The sequence below is a fragment of the Haliaeetus leucocephalus genome, unplaced genomic scaffold (assembly GCF_000737465.1).
Source record: "Haliaeetus leucocephalus isolate CR32 unplaced genomic scaffold, Haliaeetus_leucocephalus-4.0 Scaffold162, whole genome shotgun sequence".
NCBI classification, from domain to species: Eukaryota; Metazoa; Chordata; class Aves; order Accipitriformes; family Accipitridae; genus Haliaeetus; species Haliaeetus leucocephalus.
In genome coordinates, this window is record NW_010972598.1 from 2,350,182 (window position 1) to 2,360,314 (window position 10,133).

A 10,133-nucleotide genomic window follows, 5' to 3' on the forward strand; every position below is an offset into this window, starting at 1 on the left:
GGAGAGAAGGCAGCCAAGCTCCAGGGGCTTGGTATGCTTGAATTAACCTGGCCTTATAAGCTGTCTGAATCTACCTGGCTTTTAATTGCCTAGCCAGCTAAAAGCACCTCTCTTTGATCATACAGATACATATTGTCAGCTTTGATTTCTTTTCTCCCCTTCTCACCTACCAATCTGTCACCAGCTGCTAACTGTCATCTGTGAAATGCCAACGGAACAAGTCGCAGTTGTGGTTTACTGGCACAATCTGGTAGCATCCGCTCTGGAAAAAAAAGAGCAAGCAGACGCACAGGCCCAGAACTGAGATGTTATCTGACATACGACTTCAAGTGGTGTAAAAGAAAGGGCATAACCAAGTAACTGAACGTATGTGGTTATGGGAATGCTCTGCTGGGGACACTCGTGTGGTTAACAGCCTAGGAACAAAAATTGTGGATTGGACCAGTATCCTCCAAATGTGGCCAGCAACAGTTGCAAAGGAAAACTAGAGAAACAAGAGGAGAGATTTCCCCAGAAATACTTCCCTAGTTTGCTATGATTGGTGAATTCCCAAGGCCAGAGAAGATGTTTTTTGTATTTAAAAGCCCTTGACAAATTTTCTTTCTATGTATTTGTCCAACTGTTTTCATAGCCATGTAACTTAGCACCCTCAGTGTCCTGCATCTCCAAAATGAGAACATTCATTCATCATTTACATTACTAAGGAATCTGCAAAGGCCCAGTTCTCTTTAGGGGAGAGCTGAGGACTTTACTCCTTCTGTTCAAAATCCTCAAGCCTTCAGCTGACGTAAGATTATTCTCAGTGTAATGAAATTCACAAAGTACTTTACGTGTGAGCTTTTTCTCTGAACATGTGTAACAAGGGAACTGGGGCTGGTGTCAAAGTTGCTTCTTACTGAAGGATCAACCATTGTTCAGTCTTCACATCGGTTTTCTCTGCTGACACTTAATTCTAGACTTTCTAACCTTTCTCGACCTCACATTATATCTGAAATAAATATAAAGAAAATGCCTTTTTGCTCCGAGTCATATTTATTTGCATGCTTCTCATTTTGCATATACAGTCACGCCTGCCTCCACTGCTAAAAAGCAATTGGAATTCCACATTACAAAGTAACACATCGGCGGCTGTCATCATACATTTTACTAAGAGGCGAATCTACCCCTCCACTCTCGGGCTATTGATTTGTCCTCATAAAGGGCCTGCCATGGCCCTGTGACCCAAAAGGGGCCTCTTCCTATATTCTTCCTATATCCAGTCGGAATGGGCATGAAGTCCCTGAATGTGCTGCTGTACTATGATAGATGAGGATATAAGTAGTTATATAGGAGATATATGTCTTTAAGATATGTATAGCTATATGAGGAGATATATATAGCTATTATGGTATAGATTGAAGCAACATCTGGGTGCCTTAAGGATCATGGAAAAATCTATTCGGGGCACGCATGGGGAAGTTTGCATCTGTGCATTCCCACCACCTACGGCTTCCAGCACTGAGCATGCACTTGTTCGAGAAGCTTAGAAGGCTGAAGCAAATTTAGAGCTCCCTGTAACTGCTTCTGGCACAGCACATCTGGTCCGGATTTCATTTTGGTAGTCTGTGCATCTTTTAACAGAAGCTTTGGAGAAAGATCAAGGTGAAAGAATTTATTGTTTCACCTGTATCTGAACACAGAATTGTAATTTGCCTTCATAGTGCCACACAATTAGTAACTTTTTCTTGGATAACATCGTAATGTATAGGATGTTTTATGAATACACAGAAACAGTTCTTTAGCCATTCTCTGTCACATCTGAGAGAACAGTAGCTATTCAGCCAGCTGTAGAGCTGTCTGCGGTTTCATTTCCCTAATACATTTTCAATATGAACTTCCAATACAATCTAAGCAGACCACTAACAATAAAATCTTATTTACTTGTGGTACCAACTACATAATAATTTCTCTAAATTATTTTTCTTAATTGTCTAGCTTCTTACCATGAGTGCTGCTAATCTCCTTCCAGATCTTCATTTAGCTTCAGCAGTAGTCCACCCTCTCATACAAATTCAATGCTGGAATGCACCTCAGAACCTAGCGTATCCCACAGAAAAGGTTTAAATATATGCAAAAAAAAAAAAAAAGAATTTTGAATATTTTTTTAATCAAAATGTCTTTAGTTAAGTGTTTACAGTTTACTAACAATCAATCAGGCTTATAACGGTTTCAAACAAGACTGCAGTCACTTCACGACAGCGTATTACAGGAATGGATTACGAGACACATCTTGGCTTGAATAAGTTGTCATTTAAATGGATTGAGCAATCAAAAGTGGCAGAGGCAAACAGCACAGCAAGCTGAAATCACTTGTTAATGATAAATCAGTGACAGAGGCAGGACAATAGACAAGGTCTCCGGGGCCTCACTTTTGCCCTTGTTCCTTGATCAGTTTGCTCCATCCTGCACATGTAAATTTTGGCCCTAGCCATGCAGTATTTCTTTCCAGTGAACAAACAACATTTGGTTCACTTCCAGCAACAAACTTTCTTATACTTAATCAACCAGTTTATTAGAGCATGAAGGAAAATTGGTCATGACTTCAGTTCCTGTACTGCTGGAATTAACAAGCTGGCTGTTGCCAGCACTAAACTTGGAAGTGCTAATGGTAATTAAAATCTATTTTCAAATACATCTGACAGTTTTAAGGTGGAGAAGTACTTGTTACTCATGTGAATTTCCAGCCTGTGTATAAAAAAAAAATATGCTACTTTCTTCAGGAAGAAGTCAGCTGTGGGAAAGAAATAATTATTAATGAATTATTAATGCTGTGGGATGTAGCATTTGTACTCCTTTAGTGAGTTTATGGCTAGGTGTATCCTCCAAACTCTTTGAATAAGAGAAACTCAAAACTAGAATTTACAAGTATTGCTATTTTTTGTTAACTTTTATTTGTCATAGTGTTGTTACAACAGAAAGATATGGCAAAATGGTGCTAATATTGAAGCTGACATAAACTACCAGTAGCTTTACTATCATTTGACAAAGTCTATGTAGCCCATTCAGTCAATGTTCCTTCAGGTGCATTTGGGTAAAAATTAACAAAGTACTCTAACACCTAGCTCAAATGGACTGTGTTCCAAAAGGTAATCCTCTTAATTATGCAACATGTTCACACTATACAGTGTGGAAAATAAAGGAAGGATAATCATACTTTGTTTTCCACTTCATTTTCTAAGCCTGCTTCCTGGCTAATTCAATCTATTGGATCAGTGGGAGGGACATGGGATAGATTAAAAAAATGTTGACTGTCAGATCACCAGGGGATTTGAATTAATGTTCTTTTGCACAGAATGGAAGCATATGGGCCACAGAGTGCAGCTCTCCTTGGAAAATTACTGTCAAAACAGTACCATCTCTATTAACACAGCTGCTGACTTGTGAAGCAGAAATCAGATTTTACTTGAGTTAACCTTCAAAAAGCAGTTTCAGAGTGACTGCTCACCAATACTTTCTTGCTACACCAACAATATTGCCTATTAACAGCTAATACAAGTCCCACCTGTACACCACAAGAGCTACCGTAGGATGTAACATCCTATAGATGCCCTTATGATAACATGAAGGAAGCAAAGTTATGTTCATCCAGCCTGACAATTGCTATCAAGATCCCATTTTCCTCCTGTAAAAAGGGAAAGCACACTTTATAGAATACCCTTCATATAAATAATGTAGATTTCACAGTATGGGCTTACTGCTCAATTTGCCTGCATTTCAGCTGGTTTCCAAGGCTGAAGTTCTGCCTTCATATATAATCAGATACAGACATTTCCTTCAGATATTCCTTCCACAGATGTTCTAGCTTGCTTGCCCACCAATTTCCACAGGAAATAGCGTGGATCTCTTATCTGTCGTTTCTTTATGTGCAAGCTATGAAATGTTTTAGCTGAAGACAATGTTAAAGGCTCAAAGTTAAGCTCTAAGAATAAGAGGCTGAAGCTAAAGCTTTATCTGTGCATTAAGATTGCCTCCAATAAGCAACCTCTTGTTTCTGCAGAAGCCCAAGCCTACCTTAGCACGTGCCAGAAAGGAAAGTCATGAGGAATTCTGCTGAAACAAGATACTAGTTACTTACACTGTTAAAAAATGACAAATTTTGGTCATCTTTGTCCAATGAAAGAGAGACTTAAAAGTTACTAAAAAATGCATGGATCACATGGATTTATTGCATGGATTTATTAAGGTCCTCATAGAAAAGTAATGTAATTAAAAAAACCAACAAACAGTACTGCTTCATCAAGAGAAATTTTTAACTTTCTGATACTTTTACTAATACAAAATGTAGGTCTGACCTCATTCATCACGTATAAAGACCGAAGCAAGGCTCCTACACAAACAACATGACCAGTGCAGATTGTTGTAATGAAGAACATCAGGATACCGGTGTGCACCTTCAAATATAGTCAGAATTAGTTGGTTCTTGAACGTGTCTATTACCACTCAAGATCCCTGCTGCCTATGCTTTTACTTCCATATGCATCAAAACTTATGCGATTCAAGTTTTAGAGTCACTAGAGATTTTGAGTGCTGAATATAAGAAACCTGTTTTAAAGAGGGCAGCCCCCCAAAATCATATTATTCAAAGCTGTCTTGACTGGGACTTTTCTTTTTGCTTCTGTATGTGCAGGTAAATGTTTAGTTTTATGCATATGGCGCACATAAACATGCCCTTAATCAAGAAAGTTGCACGAGTGCTTTGGTTTTAGTCTGAGTAAAAGGTTTTTTCTAAGTTCAGGATAATCCTGTTCCATAATGCTGCTATCATTAGGATATGCATTCTGCAACTGCCTTTGGGAAATAAATGAAGAATATACTTTTTGAGTTCCATGCGTTCACTATGTATTTCTGCAGCCCTTTTAAAATAGATGCCTCATTCTTCTCAGCTAAAAAACACGGAACAACTTGCTCATAATTTACTGTCTTTTAACATTTGCTTTCTCTACAAAACCTTAGGAAAAACGCTGGGAGTTTTCCTTTGCTGTTAAATATAAAAGCTTCAATTTTTCTTTGAAAAAGAAAACTGATGAGCTCAGTTTAGAGCATGTAGTTTCTGCCTTTACTGTTACAGAAGTCAATACAATGCTAGCAATGCAGACAGGGCAGTTACTTAATAAGGACCAAGTACACAGTTATTGTGTCAGAGATGGTAATTTAGCATGCTCATACTAAAACTTCATGAAACTTTTATTATTGTATTTTTGTTTACCTTGTTATTTGAGCAATTCCATTTATAAATGTTACAGCAAATCATTGTTAAATGCTGAAGCTTTGACTGAAGTCACCTCTGAATCCACTCATGAGCCTTTGGACTACAGGCTACGGTGTAAAAAGGAAGGAAAAAAGGTTATTTGTCTTGATATTTGTTTTCTTCTTTTCACTTTATCTTTCACATCTTGCACTTTGCACTTCAGGGCTGGTTTCAGTGCAACGTAAAAAATTTGTGCAAATGAGACACGTTACATTGGGCACTTCAACCTTTTTTTTAAAAAAATTGCATTACAATTTTGCAACCCGTGGTACAGAATGAAAGCTAGCATTCAGACACTTCGGTTCCTAATTTCCAGAAGATAAATGGACATAAAATTATTAAGCAGAAGAATCTGAACACCATCAAAAGCAATAAATGTTCCATAGGAAATGAATTTGGTAAATTTTAAGGTCATTATAATTAATCACCATGACTTGTTCATGAATTATAACTCGTTCTGCACTCAACTACAATTATTTTGATTTAATGCTTTTTATCAATGAATATTCAATTCCACTTAACTATCTAAAGTGATTTGCAAGATCTAAACTCTCAAATATCTCTCCTGTTCATCTCTTTCAGTTCATTTCTGCCATCCAGCTTTTTATGAGTCACTGAATTATTTCTAAATCCCAAACACATTTGGGTGACTAGCTTGCTTACAAAACAACAACTGTAAAAAGAGGGACTCATACTGGATTATTAAATTCATGACTGTAACTCTAAATTTGTATAAAAGCCTTTTTATAACTTATTTATGCACGACTTTCTCAAATCATTGCTGAAGGGCTGGTATTGACCTGCAAAGGGAAGGTACTCTTCGGTCCCTGTTGCTGCAGAGCTTGCCTTCTGAAGGCCTCAAAATGATTTAACTATTAATAAATCAAGAATGTATTTGTCATAAGGCAATTACTACTTACCTAAAAAACAACATTACAATTCTGTCATGACAGACACTCAAAATGCCTTTTTTTTTTTATGGAAAGGTTTTTGAAGCTGGAAATGCCTTTTGGCTTTCATTTGCTTTCTTTGCCAACAGAAGGGAAAAAATAGGGGAGTGGAAAAGTCTGGAAACAGCATAATTAGGTCTGTTAAAGAGAGAAAAACCATTGTTTTGGGGGAAGAAAACATGCTATTTGCAATAGAAAAATGTATAAGGGGTAATAGAAGATCAGTTGCAAGGGAAAACAAGCTACCGCCTGCATGTTGGGACAGGGTGAACAGAGGTATCGGCACAGAAGAGGCTCTTCAGTCTTCTGGTAAAACACTAATGGAGCGTGTTAAATTCTACCTTAGAAAATAAAACCACACGGGACACTTTCTCTTCAGCACATACAAAATGTTTTGGTGATTAATATAGAACTAAACTGTGTATAGAAGTGGCTTGTGCCACCAGTCTTGTGACTGATAAACCTCTTGTGGAAGATGTACAATTCTGTCTTCCTTCATCCCGGGCAAAGCCAGGGGAAGGAAATTAGTGCCACATCTGTAAGACCTGCCTGAAAAAAACATGACAGTTTGTCAAAAGAATATCTGTTGCCTCACCCAATTTCTGGATTTACAAAGAGGCTGGCAGGATCTTCACAACGTGAAGGTGAGCGCGAGTGCAGACTGGCAGGGGAAAGCAGAATGCCTTCCGGGGGGAGCAGAACCACCCTCCACCACCCTGAGCAGGGAAATCATCCTTCCTCCTAACACATCAGAACTGCAGACTTGGGCCAGAACGGTGTAAGGACATAGTCATACCTCCTGGTAACACACCCTTTGGCTCTGGGCCCTTGGGGCTCAGGGGCTTCCTCTCCTTTTGTGCAACCACCTCGATGGAGCCGAGAAGCAATAGGAAAATTCATAGATCAAAAGACTGCAATTCAGCCTCGCAAGGTAAAACTATGACCAGGAAAGAAAACCCTGTACATAAGTAAGCAGGGAGCTCTGCATTCCTGGGGAAGAGGCCTGCCTCAGGATTCAGAGAGGCAGCATGGCAAGCATGAACCTGAAAGGCAAACCTGCTCGGCCACATTGTTTCCTGCTGACAACCCTGGGAATCTCGCTGAGTGGTTGAAGTTATTTTGCCTTGAAGCTCTGCTCCACTTTAAGGGTTTCACATTCCCGTAGGATGTAACAAAAAGCTGAGGCAAATACGAAAATTCTTAAATTTGGCATATGCCTATTTGAACTCAAGATTTTATTAAAAAACACATCACCAGTTTCCACCTCTGTCAAGGGCTGTGTACACCAAATCTCTCATAGGATGTTCCTGAGAGTATTGGCTCTGAAACGGCTGTGAACTCCTCTCCCTACCACCTGATACTCAATTCCACATCTTCTTGTGTCTCATCTGGGAATAAATACCTCGTTTTGACAGGCTGTAGAGCTTCCTATTTCAAAACTTTCCTTTTCTTCTGGCAACTGCTCCACTTATTCAACTCCTTTCAGTTTCTTTTTCATTTACTTTTAACAGTAGAGATATTGAAGTACTGAGAAACTACATTTCCAATTACTTTTTGGTATACTGTAGTGCTTTTGGAACACAGGTGCCTTTCTAGCTGTACTTTGACTCTTTGCATTTGCTACTGTTAACATCCACAATAACTATTAGTTAACTGCAGTTTAAACCAGCGGCCTCTTTCTAGATCAAGACAGCAAGGAACACAAGTATTTTTGCTTTATGCATCTCTGCAATCCAAGACAGGTATTTGGAAAAATCTTCCTCCATGGCGAGGGAGATAAATGTGTTCAAAAATTCAAACAGCACTGAAAAGGCAAAAATAAGGATCTGAATGAGCGAACATATCTGAATTCTAAAATAAATTAAAAGTTTCAAGGATTTAATGACTCATACGAAATAACCACTTTTTTCCTACTTCACTGAAAAAAGACCAGGTACAGGCCACAATCACTGCATAGCTAAAACATTACTGCAAAAAGAAAAAATAAATCCCAGTCTACATTTTAAGTGATTGCCTTATATCCATTCATTCATTCATTAGCTTAACCCTTGCAAAACACCCCACCCACTTATTGGAATGTCCAAGATTGTCAAGCTCCAACATCCCTCTGTAATCTCCTGTTTTCCTAGACAGAGGCCACAGTCGTCAACAAGTAAAGCAACAATGAGAAAAAGGGTACCAGGGAGTAAGAAGATTGGAGCTGCTCTATGACGGGGTACGAGCAGGAGCTGAGGGTGACCCCAGCACAGGCCGTACTCTCACTGACGAGGGTGCAGTCACACTGTGTCTGGAGATGGCAGGAGGAGATGGGTGCTGGTAACAGAGTCCACCTGCAGCCCCAGACATGGTAAGTGATGAACTGGTCCAGGGTCCTTCCAGGGAGTCTGGTCAGGAGCAGCAGGAGACGGGGCTGGAGACAGTGCTGGCCAGAAGGTTACAATGCAGTTTCAAGGTCCACATGGGAGACAGGTACACCTGCAGACACCTTTCAGGGCAATTAAGGCCAATCAGTGCCCTCACGGCCCTGAAACAGTATTATTTACATACAACGTGCTTTAGTACAATGTACACGCATTTATATTAAACAAAGTGCTGGCAGTATGAAAAGCCTTATCAAGGATAGTAGGGCTGTTTCTGGACGTTGGCCTGTTTATTACTGTTGTTTGAGTTTTTTTGCAAGTTGCGGTTCTTTCTGATAATATGAAATAATCTGAACAATTATGAGGCTATTAATAAAAAGGAAAAGCAAGCCTGCCAACCATATGAGTAAAAAAGTGTTATATCCTTTGAACTCCAGAAAGTACGCAGGAGCGAGCCACAGGCCTTGTCCAACAAACCACAGAGAGAGAAGCAGCACACCACGACGCCAGGACATCTTAACACTAGGCATTATGAGGGGCAAGAGGCAGAGATACCAGACAAAGTACTGGGACGTGCATACTTTGTTAAAACTCACAAAAATAGCAGTATGTAGGAAACAACAGAAGGCAAGGTCTCTGTAAAACGCTATGGACACAACCAGGAGCAAAAGCAGCTGGGGCAGGAAAGCTGCGAGCCCAAGGGCAAAACTCCATTTGCTCTCTGCAGTTAAGTACAACATGTAGAAATAGGGAGAGAAGTTATGACGGATATCCCTCCTGGTCAGGTGGTAGAGGTAGGCATGCTCCAAAAACTCCCAGCCGTACAGGTAATAGAACGCAAGAGTCAAGGCGGCCAGCACGGATCCAGCAACGGTTGCAAAAAGCAGCACGTCGCGGTTCAGCATCTTTACAAACAGCTGCCAGAGGTACGCTACGAACGCGAGCTTTGCTTTTTTGTCGCGCCCCGTATCCGCCGCCCCTTCCCCGCCGCCGCGCCTGCTCTGCAGGTGGAGCGCTATGGGCAGCGCGTAGGTCAGCGGGTATATTTTGAGGTGCACGGCCAGCCCGTAGCAGACGGCGGCCTTCCCCACGCTCCCCGCCTCCGCCAAGTGCAGGGTGGCGAGCACCAGCAGCGCGACCAGGGCCTCCGCGTTGCCCCGGCTGGAGACGGCCATGGGCAGAGGGTTGAGGAGCCAGGCGACGGCGCAGCACCCGCAGGCCTGGCCGGCGGCGGCCCCCCGGTACCGCAGGGCCCGGTAGGCGACGACGGCCGCCGCCAAGTCCCCCGCCACGAAGAGCAGCTTCCCGAAGACCTCGGCCAGGTAGACGTTGGGCGTCAGGAGCCAGGCCAGGAGCGGGGTGTAGCGGTAGGTGGCCCGCCGGTAGGGCGACCGCCCCTCGGTCACCAGCCGCGCCGCGTCGGTGAAGACCCGGTAGTCGACGTCGGTGTACCGCACCCGCATGGCGCCGTCCTGGTGCAGGCCGTACAGCACCAGGCCCAGCCTCGCCAGCAGCGCCGCGCCCAGCGCCGCGCCC

At 41.7% G+C, this 10,133-nt stretch overlaps 1 protein-coding gene across 1 annotated transcript; it reads right to left on the minus strand.

Moving 5' to 3' along the window:
• Nucleotides 1–8,757: 8,757 nt before the first annotated feature.
• On the minus strand, nt 8,758–10,075 carry PIGM (phosphatidylinositol glycan anchor biosynthesis, class M). Its single transcript, XM_010562607.1, has one exon. It carries the CDS (start codon nt 10,058–10,060, stop codon nt 8,891–8,893), a length of 1,170 nt encoding a protein of 389 aa, XP_010560909.1. The 5' UTR covers nt 10,061–10,075; the 3' UTR covers nt 8,758–8,890.
• Between the last annotated feature and the right edge of the window lie 58 nt (nt 10,076–10,133).

Bases quoted from the DNA above. Each gene is read 5' to 3' on its own strand.
- PIGM (XM_010562607.1), bottom strand. From the start codon at position 10,060: ATGCGGGTGCGGTACACCGACGTCGACTACCGGGTCTTCACCGACGCG.